This window comes from Callospermophilus lateralis, chromosome 7, assembly GCF_048772815.1.
Source record: "Callospermophilus lateralis isolate mCalLat2 chromosome 7, mCalLat2.hap1, whole genome shotgun sequence".
In the NCBI taxonomy this organism is placed as follows: domain Eukaryota; kingdom Metazoa; phylum Chordata; class Mammalia; order Rodentia; family Sciuridae; genus Callospermophilus; species Callospermophilus lateralis.
This window is the reverse complement of record NC_135311.1, coordinates 119,004,029-119,022,934: the sequence shown is the minus strand read 5'-3', so window position 1 is coordinate 119,022,934 and position 18,906 is coordinate 119,004,029. Positions and strand designations below refer to the sequence as shown.

At 47.8% G+C, this 18,906-nt stretch overlaps 1 protein-coding gene across 2 annotated transcripts in view; it reads right to left on the bottom strand.

Annotated features, from left to right (window-relative positions):
- Window positions 1–10,748, bottom strand: part of Dlgap3 (DLG associated protein 3) — a 37,210-nt gene extending 26,462 nt beyond the window's left edge. For both annotated transcript variants that reach the window (XM_076862987.2, XM_076862988.2), the window contains exons 1-3: window positions 9,642–10,748; window positions 5,485–5,690; window positions 5,102–5,174 (exon numbers count right to left, since the gene is read on the bottom strand). In XM_076862987.2, coding sequence (XP_076719102.1) covers window positions 5,102–5,174; window positions 5,485–5,690; window positions 9,642–10,748 — 1,386 coding nt within the window. The remainder of the gene's footprint in view (window positions 1–5,101; window positions 5,175–5,484; window positions 5,691–9,641) is intronic.
- Window positions 10,749–18,906: the final 8,158 nt, after the last annotated feature.

Here is an 18,906-nt window from a genome sequence, read left to right as displayed (position 1 = left end):
ACATGGGTGGAAAGTAAGAGAATGGAAAAAAATGTACCATACAAACAGTAACCAGAGAGAATTTTCCAAATGGATGAAAGACATGAATCCTCAGATTTAGGGAGCACATGCTCAAACATATCACAATGAAACTGCAGAACACCAAAATCAAACCGAGATCTCAATAGCAACCAGGCAGAAATGAAAATTACCTACCAAGGCAATTATACTAATAGCAGACTTCTTAATAGCAACAATAGAAGATAGATGACAAATAGCTTTGAAACATTGAGAAAAAATAATATTGACTTAAAATTCCCCTAGTAAGCTAAACTATATCAAATAATGAGGATAAGGAACTGGAGATATAGCTTAGTTGTAGAGGGCTTGCCTAGCGTATGTGAGACACTGGATTTGAACCCTGGCATCAAAAAAATAAAAATAAAAACTGAGGATAACATGTATTTTTGTTGAAGCTTGCTGTATAGTGAACAGACATTCACTGAAAAACTTACTAAAGAACATACTTTAGGGGCTGAGGTTGTGGCTCAGTGGTAGAACACTTGCCTAGATGTGTGAGGCATTGGGTTTGATTCTCAGCACCACACAAAAATAAATGAATAAAATAAAGGTCCATCAACATCTAAAAAAATATTTTTTTAAAAAAAGAATATACTTTAGGAGAAAGGAATGGATATAAGTTGCAATGGCGGGCTGGGGTCATAGCTCAGTTGCAGAGTGCTTGCCTAGCACGTGTGAGGCTGGGGTTTGATCCTCAGTACCATATAAAAATAAATAAATAAAATAAAGGTTAAAAATGCACATAATATTTCTTTTTAAAAAAAATGCAATGGTAAATGGTAAAGAAGAAAAAAGGTAAAGTTGTGAGCACACATAATCAAGTACTGAGCATAAAAAGTAGCGACAATAATAAAGACTAATTTGAGAGATTAAAAAGGTAGAACTGAAATACTGGGCAACAAGTACATACAAAGAAGGAAAGTGATCATCAAAAAGTCATTTCAGGACTTTGGTTGTAGCTCAGTGGTAGATCTAGCACTTGCCTATTTTTATTTAAAAAAAATAAAAGTAGTGTGTCCATCTACAACTAAAAAAAAAGAAAACTTGTTTGTTTGTTTGTTTTTAAAGTCATTTAAGGGCTGGGGTTATGGCTCAGTGGTATAGTGCTTGCCTATAGTGTGAGGCACTGGGTTCAATTCTCATCACCACATACGAATAAATAAAACAAAGGTCCGTCAACAACCAGAAAAATATTTAAAGAGAGACATTTTTTATCCCTTTGACAAAAAAGTCATTAAAGTATTTGAGGGGATGGGCATGCTAATATTTTAATTATTCCACCTTTTATTTATATATTATTTCATCACTTTGTACTCCATAATTACATATAATTTATCAATCTACAATAAAATTAAATTTTTTAAATGCTGAAATAAAAAGAAAGACCTGAATAAATAAAAAAACAGCCCATGTCCAAGAATAATAATACTTAATATTGTTAAGAACACAATACCCAAAAAATTGATCTGGGCATTCAATGCTGTTTCTTCAGATTCCCAACTATACCTGAAGCCTTTCAACAAGGTTCCTAAGGGAGACACAAAACAATCCTTATGAAGAATTACAAAATCCTATTATTAAATTTACCGTAATCAATTCTTACTACAAAGTTATAGTAATTGAGCAGGTGGCTATAGCCATGGAATAAATTTGAAGTTTCATTAATTAAACCCATACACTTAATAAGTACATTGATTTTGACAAAGGAGCCAAGGGGGAAGAAAAATCTTTTCAAAAAATGATGCTGAGAAAATTGGATATCAAAATGCAAAAGGATAAAGTTGGACCCCTAACTCAAATCATACACACAGTACTCCCCCCAAAAAAACTCAAAATAGATCACATACCTAAATTAAGTATAAGAAATATTAATTTTCATGATCTTGGATTAGGCAAAGATTTCTTAAATTTTATATCAAAAGTACAACCATGAAGAGAAAATTAGATGAACTGTACCTGATCAAATTCAATGTGTTTTATTCTTCAAACAACAACATGAAAATACAAGTCCCTAAATAGGAGAAACCACCCCCGCCACAACTTAACATTGTATTTTTAGCACCCAGAACTGTGAGATAATAATTTTTTGTGTGTATAGCACTGGCAATTGAACCCATGGCCTCATGAATGTTGGGAAAGAACTATATCACTGAAAATAAATTCATATTGCTTAAAAAGAAGAAGAATGGAAGAAGTCATCAAAATTAAGTGTCCTAAGGTCTTTGCATTGTTTAGCGGGAAGGTAGGAAAAAAACCATCAGGTTTGAACTGCTAAGTCAAGTATGCACATTAAAATTATAAAGGTAACCATGAAGAATAAAATAGAATACATAACTGCCAAACCAGCATGGGATTTGGCAGAAGAAGAATCAATCCAAAAGAGGCAATCAATCCAAAAGAGGCAGCAAAGGAGTAGAAATGTATCACCCAGGAGGCAGGATAAACAGAAGGCATGATATAAGATGATAGAAATAAATCCAAGTGTATCAGCAATCACAATAAATATAAACGTACTAAACTCTCAAACAATTATCAAATGGTTATAAAATCAAATCTAACCACAGACTATTTACAACAGACATACCTGAAACATTAGCAGACAAAAATAAAATCTTTAAAGTCAAAGATGGAAAAAGATGTTCTGGGCAAATACTGAACAAAAAAAAAAAATAGACTTAAGAGAAAAAGCACTATTAGAGATAATAGGGTGGCGTCTCTGGTGCTTTAAATCTCTTTCCTCTTCCGTAAAGCAGAGATTCTAAGCCATTCCTCCAGGAGAAATATATCAAGTATATGTGATGTTAGATAATGTAAAGTGGGAGGAGGAGAAAAGAAGAGGAGCAGAAGGAGGAGGAAAGGGAATCCGAAATGTTGCGGGGGGCAGGGGGGTGGTTAAATTAAAATTTTAGAACATATGGGAAAAGATCTGAAAGAAGTGAGGAAGTGATCCAGGGCAGTGTCTAGGAAGGAGACACCCAGGCAGAGGGAGCCCCAGATGCAAAGGCCCTAAGTCTAGAGCACAGTGAGGTGTCCAGGAACAGCAGGGGGTCTAGTGCAGCTGCAGTGGAAGAGGGACCAGTGTTTGGAGAGGAACTTGGAGGCAGCACTGGACAAATCATGCAGGGCCTTATAACTCGTGGTAAAGTCCTTGGTGGTTACTCTGAGCAAGGGTGAGGGTTTTGAGCAGATTTGTAAATGAATGTAGGAATCTGTTTAAATGACCACCCTGTCTACACTGATGAGAATGAAGTGAAGCTAGGGCAGGTTCCAGGAGGCCAACTAGAAGGCATTGTAAGAGCCCAGACAAAAGGACATGGTAACTTGCAGCAGAAGTGGTAAAGGGTGGCTGGATCCAGGATACATTTTGACATTTTGAAGGTGGGACCCAGAGGCTTTGCTGAGGGATTAGATAGGGGATATGAGAGAGGAAAAAAAACAGATTGACTTCATGGGTTAGGGGTGTTGCACAGCTATAGAGGACATGCTTAGCATATCTGGGGGCCTGGGTTCCATCTCAGCACACATACACACACAATAAAAAAAAAAAGTAAGGAAAGCACTGCCTGAACTTTCAGACCCGAGTTCCTGAAAGAACAAAGTTGATGCTATCTGAAAAGGAGAAGATGGTGGGTGGAGCACCAATCCATGGAGGAGGGAAAGGGGGTGTCAGCAGTTTACTTTTGGGCATCTCCAGCTTGAGATCTGTACTGGACATCCAAGTGAGATTTCAATACACGGCTTGATAAATGTGCCTGGTGTTCCTGGGAAGATTGGGGCTGGGGTTGTGTATCCAGAGGAGTCATCAGGCTCTCAGTAATATTCAAAGCCATGAGCCTAGATGAGATCACCCAAGGAGTGGGTGTAGAAGCAGTCCAGGAGCCCTGGAAAACTCCAATGTTGAAATCCTACAGAGTCTTAGAGGCATCCAGCACACAGGTGAGATTAAGCAGCCAGGGGGAGAATCTTGAGGGTCTGGTGTGACCGAAGTCAAGGAGAAAAAAAAAAAAATGCTTCAGGAAGGGAAGTTAGCAACTGGGTAAGATGTTACTGATGGGTCGAGTAACACCAGGACTGAGCATTAACTAGTGGGTTTAGCAACATAGGTTGGTGTGATGTGAAAAGACAGCTGTGCCAATAAGATTCCTTGATTCAGGAAATGTAACAAAGGAATACTGAGAGACCGCTGTGGGGAACAATGGGAGTCTGTGTGGACGGTCTTCTGCATTACTTTTTGCCTTGCTTTTTCCCCCAGCAAACAGCAAAAATAGCTAACCTTTATTGAGAGCTGGCCATGTGCCAAGAACACTATTATGATGCCTATTTTTAAATAGGGAAAGTGGGGCTCAAACAAAGTCAAGTTACTAGCCCCAGGTCACTCGGCTGGTAAGTAGCTGAGCTGGAATTCAAGACCATCTCCAGATTTAATGACTAGACTGCAGCTGTCTCTGCTTAATTAAAGAGAAAGCCTACACTTAGGGATGAAACTCACACATACAAAATACCAATTTTTGGACTGGTACCTTGTGTTTGAATACAGTTTTCCGCTGAACTCTCTCAAATCTCTTGAGAGATAACTATCACTACTGTTGTCATTTTAAAGATGAGAAAAGAGAGGCATTGAGAAGTAAGATATCTCACTGGGGTTCCCAAGGGATGGAGGTGGTAGGGGCAGAACTCAGGCCCAGATCGCCTGGGAGGCTGCAGCTTGGCCCATGTCCTATCGGTACAAATCAATCCCACTCTTTGCATGGGGGTGGGCTGGAAGCAGTCAGGCCTGAAGAGGGCCAGAGACCCTCAGAGAAGGAGTGTTGTCCTTCCTTACAAGCTCATAACTTTGAGAATTCTTGGCAGGTTCCACAGATGCCACTGAGACCCCCCAATCTGAGTAGCTCCGGGAGACTCAAGGCGGGTTTCCCAGTTTCACCAGAACCAGGCCTGAGCTCTCCCCATGGCCAGACCTCTGGTTTCAAGGCCTAGGATGAATATGGCACGGAACACCCCCTCTCCTCCCTTCCCTGCAGGTGCACTGGCTTTTCCCTACCTGTCCAGTGGTGAGGGAACGGCTGTAGCCAGGGATGGAGCTCCGGGGGTGAATCCGGGGTGGGACACAGCAGCTGGAAAAGGTCAAAATGTCAATGTCAGAACTGGGGTCTGCTAAGGGAAATGAAGGCAATGGGACTTCTGACCAGGTTCTGTTCCTCAGAAACCTCCAGAGATCCCCTAGGAGACACTGGGTAAAGAGACTCCCCCGCAAAAGGCACTCAGACAGGAACTATAACCAAATCCTTCCCCTTCATATGGGGCAGAGCAAGATATCCCACTTGAACCCTTTGCAGGGCTGCCCAACAGGAACCCACTCTACACACAACTCAGAAACCCAGCATCAGCTTCCTGACACCCACTGCCAGCCCTCCCTGTCCTTACTTGATCCGGGCCTGGTCCACACTGGAGGAGCGTCGGGTGGCGAAGCGCCGGGCAACTGCTTTGGGAGATGTCTTGGGGCTGCCGTCAGAGTCGCCGCTCTCCTCATCCCCCATGGCTTTGATGTAGCTGCCGCTCCGCATCCTACGGCAGGGGATCTCCCCATCCTTGCCACCCGTGGGGTAACCCCCCCAGTCATCTTGCGGCACCTGCAGGGACAAGGGCCTCTGTCTCTCAGACATGTCCCTTGTCAATCTAGGGGACAGGATCCTCTACCTCTACTGCCAGTGGGGGGCTCCCTGGCTGGGGCAGACCATGCTCACGAGCAGTCAGAGGAGGAACAAGGGAGGTCTCAGATCGGCGGCCCCCTCCCTTGAGGGAGAGACTACTTCATCCTCCCGGGACCTCCTGCCACTTAACTGAGGGCCACTTAGAGAGTCTGGGGTGTAATCTGCCAGGTGCTGACAGGCTGACTCAAGATCAGAAGCCCAAGTGACCTTTGTCAATCCCGCTCCCGGCAGTGAAGCATCCACTGACCTCAGGCACCTTCTATCCTCCCTCTTCCATCCTCTGAACCAGCTCGCCTGCTGCATCCTCTGACTCTGCTCGACCCCGTGAGGAGCCAAAGAGGATGTTATGCAGAGGACACATCAGATTTATGTTCAGAGGGAGCCCTCGACAGCCCAGACGGAGGCTGCAGGGTGGAGGACCCGGAGCAGGGCAGGGGCTCAAGTGGCAGGTGGGAGACCAATTAGGAGGCTGAGGCTGTTATCCAGGCAAGAGATGATGAGGCCTAAATTAAGGCAGTGACAATGAGGGGGAAGAGGAGATGCAGATGAGAGGTGTTAAGGAGCATCAGTGAGCCTGATTAGCCGTGGGGGGAAAAGGAGGCAGGGAGGAGTTAAGAATGACTGCCAGGCTGCTGGCTGAGGACCTGAGGGGCGGGGTGCAGTTGCTCACTGAGCCACAGAACCCCGGAGCAATAGGCTTGGGGAGCGGTGATAGGTTTGGGGTTGAGCACCTTGAGTTTGGCCCAGAACTGTTAAGGAGGTGGTTGGATGTTTGGTCTGGGGTTCAGCAGGGAGACTGGAGCTAGAGGTAGACCTGTGGGAGTCATGGTGGCAGCTGGATCCATAGGAGAGAAGGGGATATAGGAAGAGAAAGCTAAGAGAGATCCACTGACATTTAAAAGGGGGCTGTGGAGAACAGAAGAGGAGCCTGTGAAGTCACCTGAGAAGGAGTGGGCAGGAGGGTGGGAGGGAACTCAGGAGAATGCCATGTCATAGAAACAGGAGACATCTCGAGAATAAAAGAAGTTGATTATGTCAAATGCCACAGTGCGTTCAGAGGTTAGTAACTCAGGCTTCGGAGTTGGAAGATCCATAAGCAAATTCTGGCCCCCTGCTTGCTAGCTAGGTGAACTTGAGCAAAACCGATTAATCGCTAAGCATCAACCTGGCTTTCTTGTCCAGGAACTGCTAATGGAATTATGCCTACCTCAAAGGGTTGTTGGGAAAGTTAAATAAACCTATACTGAGTGTCCTGGACACAGAGAGTGATCATTAAATGTTAACTATTATTATAGGTATGGAAGGTACCCTTTGAAGGTAGCTCTCAGAAACCAGGTCCCTTCAGCGGTCAGGGGCTGTGAGGGGCAGAAGGAAAAGGAAACGAAGAGAGGAGACTCTAAGAACTCGGGTAGAAAGGGAAGCAAGAAGCACAGGGGCAGTGAAATTGAGGAAAGATGTTTTTAGGGTGAAAGTGACTTTGAGCATGTTTTCAGGATGAAAAGACAGTAAAGATTTTCTCTTAGAAAGGGGATAGTTGAGGGATGGAGGAGGATGGGCTCAAGCCCTTGTAAAGGGATCAGCCTGAGCTAGGTGGCCCTGGCTTTTCCTCTGAGGGAGTCCACGAGGATCACCTGCCCTGCAAAGAATGTCATCTAAGTGAAGGCAAGGGGAGACGGCGAGGGGAGCCAACAGACTTAAAACACTTGGTGTAAAGAAGAGGCTGCACAGGGCAAAGACGAGGGCTCCAGGAGGGGACAAGGCTCAGGAGAGTCTAGGACTCAAGGGAGGGATAAGGACAGGGATCAGTATGAGAACTGGGGACCAGGGACGGAATGAGAGCCCAAGAAGGAACCCTCAAGGAAGAGCAGGACTCAGGGCTGGGAAATGGGAATATAGAAAGGAGATGAGGCTTCTTAAAGGAACAAGGCTCAGAATGGAAAGAGAGGACCCAGAAAAGGGTTGAGGAAGGGCTGGTGTCTAGTGAGAGAAACGGGACTTGAACAAAAGGTCCAGGAGTCTGAAGAAGATACCCAGTCTGATGGAGCCAGCCCCCCTGCTTGTGCACCGGGGAGTGCCAGGCTGTCTGGGAGGCTCCTGCAGCTCCTTGGTTCTCACCTAAAGGAGCTCGGACTTCCCACTCCATGATACCCTGGAATCCCAGACCCTGAGGACCATTCCCTTTCCCCACGCTGTACAGAGGGGAGCAGCAGATAAGTCAGCAGATGGGCCAGCCAGGGCAGGCTCGGCCACACTGCAGGGCTCCTACTCCGTAGCCACTGCAGAGTTCCTCGCTCCTCTGCAGGACACTGTGAGGTGCATGTTAAAAAGGAAGCCCCCAGGGAGGTCAGGGCAGCCCTGGAGAAGCAGCGGGGAGCAGCAAAATGGTGGCAGGCCTCCAGGGATGGCAAGGGCTCAGTAATGGGGGAGGAATAGTGGCTGTTCCCTCCCTGCATCCTTCAAAGTTCAGCTTATAGCACCTTCATACCCAGGAGGGGGCAATCCAAGGCCAACCCACAAGTCCCGAATCCCAGAAGTCTCTTTCTACTTCCACAATGGCCCTATTTTCTCCTCTGGGCTTTCAAAAGTTCCCCCAGGAGAACCGTAATGTGTGAACAACTTACCAGCAAGGCTGAAAACACCCAAAAGACGCATGCAGGCTCACTTCTCCACACCTGTGAACAGCCTGTAGTCTCTTCCTGGAACACTTTTAATCTGCACTCAAATAACTCCAACTCCTCTGCTGACACTCCATTTAGGGGACATTCCTCCTAGAAGCTGTTTCAAGCCACCCCTGGCCACCATCACCAGGTAGGTGAGGGGACTCCTGTGTCCCCATGGTGCCCAGGACTCTCTTCTGTCACAGCCAATCATACTCTATTCCAGCTGCTTCCTTGTCTACTCCTCCTAAACTGTGAGTTCTCACAAGCAGCGTCTATGTCTTCAACTCTGTACCCATCTGAGCACAAAGTAAATGCTCATGGAATGAATGAATGTGGATTGATCATCTATGAGGAATGTGGGTTTAGGAGATAACCCTAAGTCTGCTGGACCTCCAGAACTTTTATTGACTTTTCCTTCTAAAAGTACAGGAGAGCTCAAGTAAACAGAGTGGGCTGGCAGAGGGTGCGATGAAGGATCCATCAGAAGAGGTCAAAACTCTTTAGCCTCACCAGCAGAGGCCTCAGAGGTAGTAAAACAGGATGGGGAGAGCATGCCAATTATTGTCAGAACCTCCACTCCCAACACCACCTGGAATCAAATCAGGGCTCAGACTTCAGCATGTCCTCAGCCTAGGAAAACTCACAAGACAGTGACCCAGGGCTCTTCCATACCCCGCCACCCTGCCCCCACTGTCTTTCCCACCACAGGTACCCAAGAATGACAAACCTCAGCAGAAGCATATTCTGGAAACTGGCCTTCATATTCAAACAACTGGACCACTCTGATTTGAGCAGTAAAGTTCAGGAGAAGGCTTTGGGCCAGGAGAATTGTTTTCCAACTGCCAACCTCCAAGCTAAAGGGCAGCTAGGGTCAGAGAGCTTCACGCTATGCACTGCCTTTTCTCAACCTCATTCTGCCTCCGATTTCATAAGATAGAGGTCAGCACACCTTGTCCAAAACAGTAGGTCAGTGAGAAGTCTTCCTGGCACTGATGTGCATCATCAGAAGAAGGGCCCCTGCACTGCACAAACTGGGGAACTAAAGCCCCAACAGGGGCTCAGGGTGACACAGTGAGGCAAGTGGCACCTCCCTGCATTCGTGCCCTCCATCAGAGGGTCAGCTGGTTCCCATCCAACCCTTTCCCTGTTTCCTGGCTGACAAGACTGGTGAGGGCTGAGGACCCTGTTCCCCACCCCCACAAAGCCTCACCTGCAGATAGTGATAAGTCCTGGCTTTGGCCTTGGCCTCCGGACCCAGAAGCCCCTTGCCCGGCCCGGCCCCAGGGTATCCGTCCCGGCCCTGGCTGACCATCATGGTATGCCAGGCACTTCGCTTGACTGATTGTCCATCCAGTGACATGGACATGCCAGTGCAGGCAAGGCAGCGGCCTTCCGACCCGCCTGAGCGTCCCTTGAAGCTCAAGTCCCGGTAGGACCCATCTGGAGCCTCCAGGCAGAAGGGACCACCAGGCTCCCCAGGGGGTCGCCCACCCCCCAGGAAGCCACTATCACTGTCCAAGTTGTCATCGGAGCTCCACCAGCCGGCGGTCTTGGTCTGGTGCCTCCCATCCCCCTTGCGGTCCTTGCTCTTGCTCCGCTTGCCATGCCGGGACTGATGGTGGTGGTGATGGTGGTGGTGATGGTGGTGGTGGGAGGTGTGGGGGCCTCCAGAGCCTGGGCCAGGGTAGCTGTCTCCCCCAGAACCACCTCTTCCCTCGGCCTTAGGCCCATTATAGTCCCGCTTTCCAGGTGCCTCCAGAGAGTGGGACTTGGCAAAGAGCTTCTGCACAGAGTGAACCAGGTGCCGGATGCGGCTGGGACTCTCGCTTCGAGCCTCTGGGGCGGCGCCAGAACCTGGCCCTGGCCCAGGCCCAGCCCCTGCTGGACCTCGCTGGTATGGTAGCGTGTGGAAGCCATCTTGCTGAACGGGCAACTGCTTTTCAAACTGATCCAGGAGTGTGGGAGGCAGGCGGGGGGCACCCTTGCCCTGAGGGTGGCCCACACAGTCTTCACAGGTGTCGAAGGGGCCCTGGCCGGGGTACATCCTGGGGAAGGTGCTGCTCCCCCCCCCTGCCCCAGCCCCCCCTGGCCCTCCCTCAGGGCCTACTGATGGCCCCTCACTCAGGCTCAGGGGACCTTCTGGAGAAAGGTGTCCCAGGCCAGCTCTTGGGGCACAGAAGCGGGGCTCGGTGGAGAAGGCCTCCCTGGAGCCCAGCAGGTATGGGGCCCTGGCAGCTGGGCCCACGTCCATATGCTGCTGGTCAGCAAAGCGGGCTGGGCGGGGATGGCTGCCTCGGTCGCCATGGTAACCCCTCATGGCCTCAGCAAAGGCTCTTCATAGTGTTGGGGGCCAGGCCCCAGGAACCTCCTGGGAAAATAGGGAGAAATGGGTTTCAAACCGAACAAGCTACTTCACCTAAAACCGTCTTTCATTAGGCAGTCTTGTATTCCTTTAGGTATCAATTTACTGTGATTAATTGTACTACTTTTCCACAAATGGGCTGAAAAGTCCTTAAAATAGTCACAACAGACAAAGACACAAGGACACAAAATAATCCCGTCATTCATCAAATGCTGCAAATTTGATATATAGTTATTCACAAGAGGAAATCCTCTCAGCCAAATGGGTTTTTAAATATCCTTAGGTTATCAAAAACAAAAGGAAATCCACAGCAAACACACCAAATAGTCAAGGAAACCAGGCATTAGGTGAACTAACTTTGAACATGCTGGGTTTAGGCAAACAGATCCAGAGCTCTACACCTGTCCCAACCCTGCTCCACAGCCTACCACCATAGGTGCCAGGCCTCAGGGTCACAGCTCCCAGCCATGTGACCAGAGAACACTGGACCCAAACCTACATATCTAGCACCATTTCACAGAAAAATCCCTTCCCTTCCGTCCACACCCAGTTCCCTCCATCTGGCTGCAGGCTCATTCCCCACCCCCATCACTGAGACAGGAAGGAAAACCTGAGATGACTCCTCCTGTTTCCTCCATGGGGCTGCGAGCTTATGCAGAAGCTGTGGCTGCTCCCACCCTCTATGAGCATGAAAGGCCTCCTTCGGGGGAAATATTCTGGGCTCCAAATATTCTCTAGTGAAATTTCCCCTTTTGTCATGTACCCCCCCCCCCCAGACAGCTTCTTTCCACTGGGGTGGGGGTGGGGGAATCAAGGAGGGAGGAAAAGCCACAGAGCAGGGATGCTGGCTATTCAGGCAGTATCTGACTCCTAAACTGGGATTGGAACCCAGGAGTTCCTCCTCCCAGGAACAGTGGGCTGGCAAGGCAGAGAGGTGATGAAGAAGAAGGTCTGGAACCATGTCCCTGGCCCCTATCCCAGGCTGCCAAGGCTACCGGACAGAGAGGTCAACTCTCAGCAAGAGCTGCCTCCAATCAGAACTCCAGGAGCTGCCAGGACAGGAGCTATGGCAGGAGGGGGTGACAGCAGGAAGGACAGGGACGAAGGAGCTGGCAGACGGAGCTCTCCCTCATCCCAGACCATGTCCTGGGCCATCTGCTGACTAGGAGGGGATGACAATCCAGAAGACTCCAGACAGCAGCACCTCTGAGACTCCATCTCCCTTCCTCCCACCACCACCTCCCCACACCCACCCTGTTTCAGGCTTCTTCCAAACCCTGCTCACAGTTAATCTCATACTACTTCCTAAACACTTCCTATGTAGCAGGTACTGTGCATACCTAACACCCTAACCCCAATGACAGCCTATCATGCAGATATTATCCACACTTACCATGAGAAACTGGAGCTCAAAATAGTAAGGTTACACAAACTCAAATTATTCAGATTTGAGAACCTGAATCTAATCCCCTCTCCCAGAATTTCCTACCACTCACCATCCGGGGTATCCCATCCTTGATGTCAGGATCCCCACCACCAGGCAGAATCCTAACTTCAGAAGGCTCAGGACCACTGGATCCTAACAGAAAAGAAAGAAGTGGTCAGCAAAAGGGAAAAGAGATTCTTCTGAAGTCCTCTGGTCTCTGGCCCTGACAGTTTCCCTTCCCAACCCCCAAAACCAAGACTGATTGGATCCCCCATGATGCAGAGCCTTCAGACCCCCAGGGAAATGAGGTTGGCTTCATTATGCAAATGCATGCAAATGAGCTCACAGGTTGGACTACCTCCAACTGCAGGTGTCTGTGTGATCTGTCCATGGTGCTGAGCCACAGCATTTTCATTGCCCTTAAATATGGCTGCCTTCCACAAACATTTTGAGCAGCTACCATGAGTAAAACTCTGAATGAGACTTGTATAGAGGTAATTTAAATGTGATCCCTGTCCTCAAGGGGTCTATAGTTTAACAGGGAACAACCTTTCGCATGACAGAGTTATTTCAAGTCCCTATATTTTTACATGAGCTGTTCCCTCCTCCTAGAATTTCCTTTCACCTGCCCCAAACCTCCCAACCCCAGCTAACACTTACATTAAGCCCCATCTTCCCTTGAAGACTTTCTGTACTCTCATTCTGGGTTATGCCTCTCTACTGGGCTTTTATAACACCCAGGGTGGCCCCATGAAACAACTATCACACTGCACTGAAATTGTTGCCATTTCTTTCTCCTCCCCTACAGTATAGTCTTCTGTGGGGTAGGAACCAAGTCCTATTCATCTCTGGATCTCTAGAATCTAATGTAGGGCTTTGTTCAGACCTAATCTTTAATAAACATATACTAAGTACATGAGTAAATGGCTGTGCTGGAGAGAGGTGCCAAAATATTGGGCTCGTTCAGATGAAAGCAAGACCATTCAGTAGAGAGAAACCAAGGAAGACTTCTCAGAGAACAGGGTACTGAATTAGAGTACAAGATGGCTGTGTATTTCACAAAGGTGGAGGGGAGATAACTCCCAATGGAGGAAAGGCAAGCACAAGCCAGAAGAGTTGTACAAACCAAGAATTCTGAGGGGTGGGCTGAGAAAGTTCCAGTAGAAAGACAGGATTTGGAGAACAGTGGGAAAGAGAGAGAGGGAGTCAGAAAGGAAGACAATTCTGAAGTTTGCAGCAGCCGTGACTGGAAGACTAATGATGCCATTATTAGACACAGGGATGTCAGGAAGAAGAGCTAGCTTTGCAAGCATGATTAATAGTAGTGAAGAGACGCAGTCAGACATCAGGAAGAACTTCCTGACCCTGAGGGATGTGAGACAATGAAGAAGATTGTGGAGTCTCCTGGGAATCTTCCATAGTGGAGAGTGTGAGATATGCCTAGCTCCAAGCTCACGCTGGGAACTGAACTGGAGTGGCTACTGGCTATCTTGCCTGGAGAGAGACGGGGTGACCTCACAGATATCAGCTGCCTGGCTCTATGACAATTCTTCTCTTCCACTGCCCTTTTCTGGGGTAACAGAGGGCACTTCAGACCAAGATGGCTGCCTCTTAGGCACTTGGAAAAGCACTCATAAACATTTCCACACCTTGGATAGAAGCTCTGACAGCCTGGTCCTTTGTCCATGGCACACCCCTCTTCCTGGCCCAGGCAGGATCCATGTCTGAGATGCAGAGCACCAAAGGCCACTTTGGTAGAACTGCACACAATCCCATTTGGTTGGTTTACAGTTGTATTAAGCTGGAACCTCACACTGAACTTCCCAATGGTAGATGTTCTCAGTTGCTCTCTGTATCCAGCTTCATATAGGTGAGCTGCGATCAAGAGCTTAACAAACTTCAGTCTCTTTAAAGTTGATCCATATTCTCCTGGCTGTATTCTCAGAGGAGATAAGTCCTTACAGTTGCTCCTCTCCATACAGACCCTTCTGGCTCCCTGACCCATGTCCTACAGGGCAGCACTGTCTAATGGAAAGAGCACAGTCTCAAGACCAGAAGGTATACAACCCAGACAAGTGACCCAACTTCTCTATAGAGATCCCTGCTCACTGCAGTGCATATCAAATGACACAATGCATACAAACCCACTTTATAAACTCTAAAATATCATGCAATGCAATGTCTCATGTGAGGCATTTATTTTGGACTTCTGAATTCCTCGGTGACCAAATAGTAAAGGATATTTTAAAAAATCCAAGTTACTGGGGGGAAAAGATATCTAATTTATGGATTTCCTAAACAACAAAAAAATTCCTTATCAACTGATTTATTCCTATATATTATGCTTCACAGCCACATTCCTTCACCCTCTGTCCCCACTATTTTGGCACCTCTCTCCAGCACAGCCATTTACTCATACTAGACATAATCTAGGGAAAGGAAAAACAAGTGAGGAAGGGATTCATAATCTATCACCCAGTCCTATGGATTCTGCTTCCTAAAAATAAATGTACCCACTTATTTCTGTTACCACCAATCATTGTTGGCTGACTAGCTAAAACTCATTCCTAACCTCCTCCCTTTCCCAGCCTCCCATGTAACTTCAGGCCACGTGATTCAGTTTTGGCTAACGATATATATACATGAACATATGATGAGCCAGGCACTGTGGCACACATCTGTAATCTCAGCTATTCAGGAGACTGAGACAGGCGGATCTCAAGTTCAAGGCCAGCTTGGACAACCTAGTAAGGTCCTGTCTTAGGGGAAAAAAATAAAAATGAGGCTAGGAATGTAGCTCAGTGGTAGCCCACCACCAAGTTCAATCCCCAGGACTTCAAAACAAAACATAAAAATTAGGTGAGGGTTTCTGGGAAATTGTTTTGCCTTTGTCACAAAAAGGATGGAGCTTGCTAGTGCCATCTTTCCTCCCCTTCTTTTTGGCCAGAATAAAATAACGATGGCCAGAATGAGGGTAGCGATCTTGCCACTGTGAGAGAAAGCCCTCGGCAATGGCAGGGATGTTAGTCCTGGCACCAAGGAGCCAGGAAGCAACACAAGCGGTTGCCTTTCCCCAGGCCTGCCGTGATAGGGAATGAACTCTATTTTAAACCTCCCTGGGCCAGATTTTCTGCATGTGCAGCAGAAAGCGCTACGAACGAATCCAGCTACACCTCCGAACATCACCTTCTGCCTGTACATCTGCAAAAGTCTCCCAACTGGTCTCCATGTTTCAGCTCTTACCCTACTCCAACCCAAATGATCATCTGAACACGCTAATCTGATCATGTGGCTTCTCTGCTTTAAATTCTTCCCTGGCTTACTGATGATGCTTAGGATAAAGCACCTTCACCTGTCTGACCAGGCCAGCACGGCATGTCCCTTCCTGCTTTCCGACATCCTCTCACCACATGCCCCCTCCTTGCTCTCTCTGCTTCAGCCATGCCAGTCTTTTTTCAGTTCCATGATCCTTCACATCATGGGGCCTATTCCCACTGTCCCCAATGCTTTTCCGGCCCACCTCTGCCTTGCTGCCTCCTGCATTCCCTTCAGATCTCAGCCCAGTGGTTGCTTCCTCGGGGAAGCTTTCTCTGGCCTCCCTGAGTAGGTCAGATCCCCCTGCTGTTTGCTCTCAAGGCACCACGGACCTGGCTCTTACATCGTTACCATTTTAAATTTGTGTGATTCCGAGATCACCTGTCTCTCCCGCTAGAATGTAAGTTCCGTGCAGGAACCTTGTCCGTCTCAATCGCTGTGTTCTCCCCAGCCCCTAGCACAGTGCCTGGCACGTGGCAGGTGCTTGTTGAGAGACTTTTTAGAGCCTACGAAGAACAACAGCCTTTCATTTGTGATATTTTATCTGAATCCCAAAACCATTTCAAGAGATGGAGATTATCCCCACCCCTCCCAATTTATAGAAAAAGAAAATGAGACTTTGAGAAGCTAATTAACCATCCTAAAGTCACACTGAAAGCCGGTAGCAAAGCCAGAAGTCAAACCCAGCGCTGCCTAACTCCAAAGCCTTAACTTTTCCACTGTCTGTGCTGTTAGCCCAGAGAAGTCACTTACCCAATGCCATTCTGAAGGAAATAGTGCATTTGGATGTTTTTGCTTTTGTTTAGCAAACAAACCAATCAAAAGACCTCACCTATATCACACACTCCAGAGCAAACCAGTGCATGATTTAACCTTTTCCCTGCGTGGCGAGTTTATGCCAAGACTAAAGTTAGACGAGCACAGAATAAAACAAGCACTCTGAAGCCCTGTGGCAACTCTGGGTGCTGCCATTATTTTCCCCACTGTACTGCACTAAGTCATCTCTCCACTATCCCAGGACACAAGGAGCTGCCCAGATGATGAACCACTGAGCCGGGAAAGCAGCCACTTCTGCAAGTCGCTTGTGGCTGGCTGGGAAGTGGGAAGCGAAGGAGTCTGGGAGGGTGCCTGTGTGACAAATTCTTCTCTGATAGAGCTTGAATCTATCTGGGAATGGAAGAAGTGGCACAGATGCCGTCACCAAGAAATTACCCAATTTAGCACCAACTACACAATCCAGCAATTAGTTTCTTAAACCGGAACTTGCTGGGGGCTGCCAGGCTGGCGGGGTTGTTGTTACAAATCTCACTGGGAAACCAGCTGTGTAATTCGCCAGGGAGGTTGTCACTGCCCCAAGCAATTACCTTCCAGAAAAAGAATGGAAAATGGGGGAAGGAAAAGGGATACAGAGGAAGGAGTCAAGAGTGTTTTCTCTCCCTAGCCCCCAGGGCTCTGCCCAGCCAAATCAGTTGATTTTCTTGAGACCTAGGTGACTCACAAACTCACTAGATCAAAGCGGTTATTGGTGTGGACTGTGTCTTCAGACTATCTGGGTTCAAATCCCTCTCCACTCACTCACTAGCTGTGTGTACTTGGGCAGGTGATTCACCTCTCTTAAACTATTTCCTCACCTGCAAAATGGGGATTGTATGAGAGCCATCATAAAGGTACTAATGATGTGAGGGATAATAAAGGAAAGCATATAATTCCCTTAGCACTGTACCTAGCACATGGTAAAAACCTAATAAAGGTAGATATTGTTATTTGTAGTTTTGCTTTTATTACTTCCTCCATTGGCTTACAGTGTGACCTTAGGTAGGTCACTTAATCTCTCTGTGACAACCATCTAAGGCCAAAGGTATTCTGCTGTGGAAAAGATAAGTTGTTCCTAAGATTGTCCATATCTAGGGACCCAGGGATCCAGGTGCGTTTAACAAAGTGTCTCAGAGGTTGACAAAGTGACACCTTGGGCAAAGACGAAGATTTCGATTACTGAATATTAGCTGACTCACCCCTTCCTCGGGGAGCCTCTGGGAGAGTGACAAGCTTGACGTGATTGTTCAGCAAAAGGGTACACCTGCTGTCTCACTGGGGGTCTGTCCTACCCGATCCCATCACAGGGAGCCCATGAGGTCATCCCCACACCAGAGCAGAACTTAGACCAAGTGAGGCCTAGAATTTATTTTGATGCTACAAGCCTGGGCTCTTCTGTGCCTGTGGGTGAGCCACGTGTGCCCAGGGACCCCAAAGCTTCAGGCTTCGCCTATCTCCCACATTTCCTTGAGCTGACCTAACCAATATGGCCAGGATTCTGTCTCCGTTTTCCTGTAAGCCCTTTCCCAATCCCTGACTGGCCTGCAGCTTGGGTGGCAGGGGCCAAGTGCCCACGCAGAATAAGCTAGCCACTGGGAGCCTAAGACAGAGCCTCTGGCCTGGCTATTCATCTTTGCCCACAGAGGCCTCTCCCTTCACCTACCTCTGCCTGAGCCCCCTGGCCAGTGTGACACTGGCTTTACCCGGATGCCTCTGGTAGGATCTCTGTAGCTGCTGGTCTGGCGCCCTTGTCCGTACTTCCCTCAACCCCTCGACCCGTCCCATGGCTGAAGACCCCAGCCCTTAGGACTCCAAGGAAAACCCTTCTTCTCCTATCCTCCTTGCCCCAGAAAGTGGAGAAAGGAGGAGGAGGAACAGAATGGAAGGAGAGAGGTTTGCAGTCTTATTCACTCACCTTCACTTCTGTATTTCATCAACTCTTCCTGGGGGCATAGAGCAGGAATTTCATAGAAAATGGGTTTACTGCTCCAAAACACTCAAGACATGTAGGCAGATCTGAGTCTAAATGCATCTCCTGACCCACTGGATGGCGTTCAGCCTGTGAATAACCCACACTACCTATAATCTCTTTGAAAATCCCACCTCAGGGGGCTTTGCACTTGATGTTCTCTCTGCTGGAACACTCTGTCCCAGATATTCCCATGGCTTCCTCTGTCTCATTTTTTGGGGCTCAGCTCAGAGAGGCCTTCTCTGACCACTTGCTCTAACTAAAGTTCAGCCACATCCCCCATGTCGTTCCACATCACCCTGTTTTATTATCCTCATGGAATTATTGCTCCTTGATATTATTTTCTCCATTATTACACATGTAGAGTGTGTCTTACCATGGTAGAACCTAAGTTGCAGAAGAGCAGGAACTGTATCTGTCTCATGCACTGCAGTATCCTGAGCATCTAGAACAATGCCTGGCACTAATGGGTGCTCAAAAAAAAATATCTATTGCATGAATAAGTGTCTTCCCTTGCTGCCTTCACCCACCTTCTGGTGCCCACAGAAAGGACCTCCACACCTTTCCTTCAAAAGGCTTTGGAACAGTGC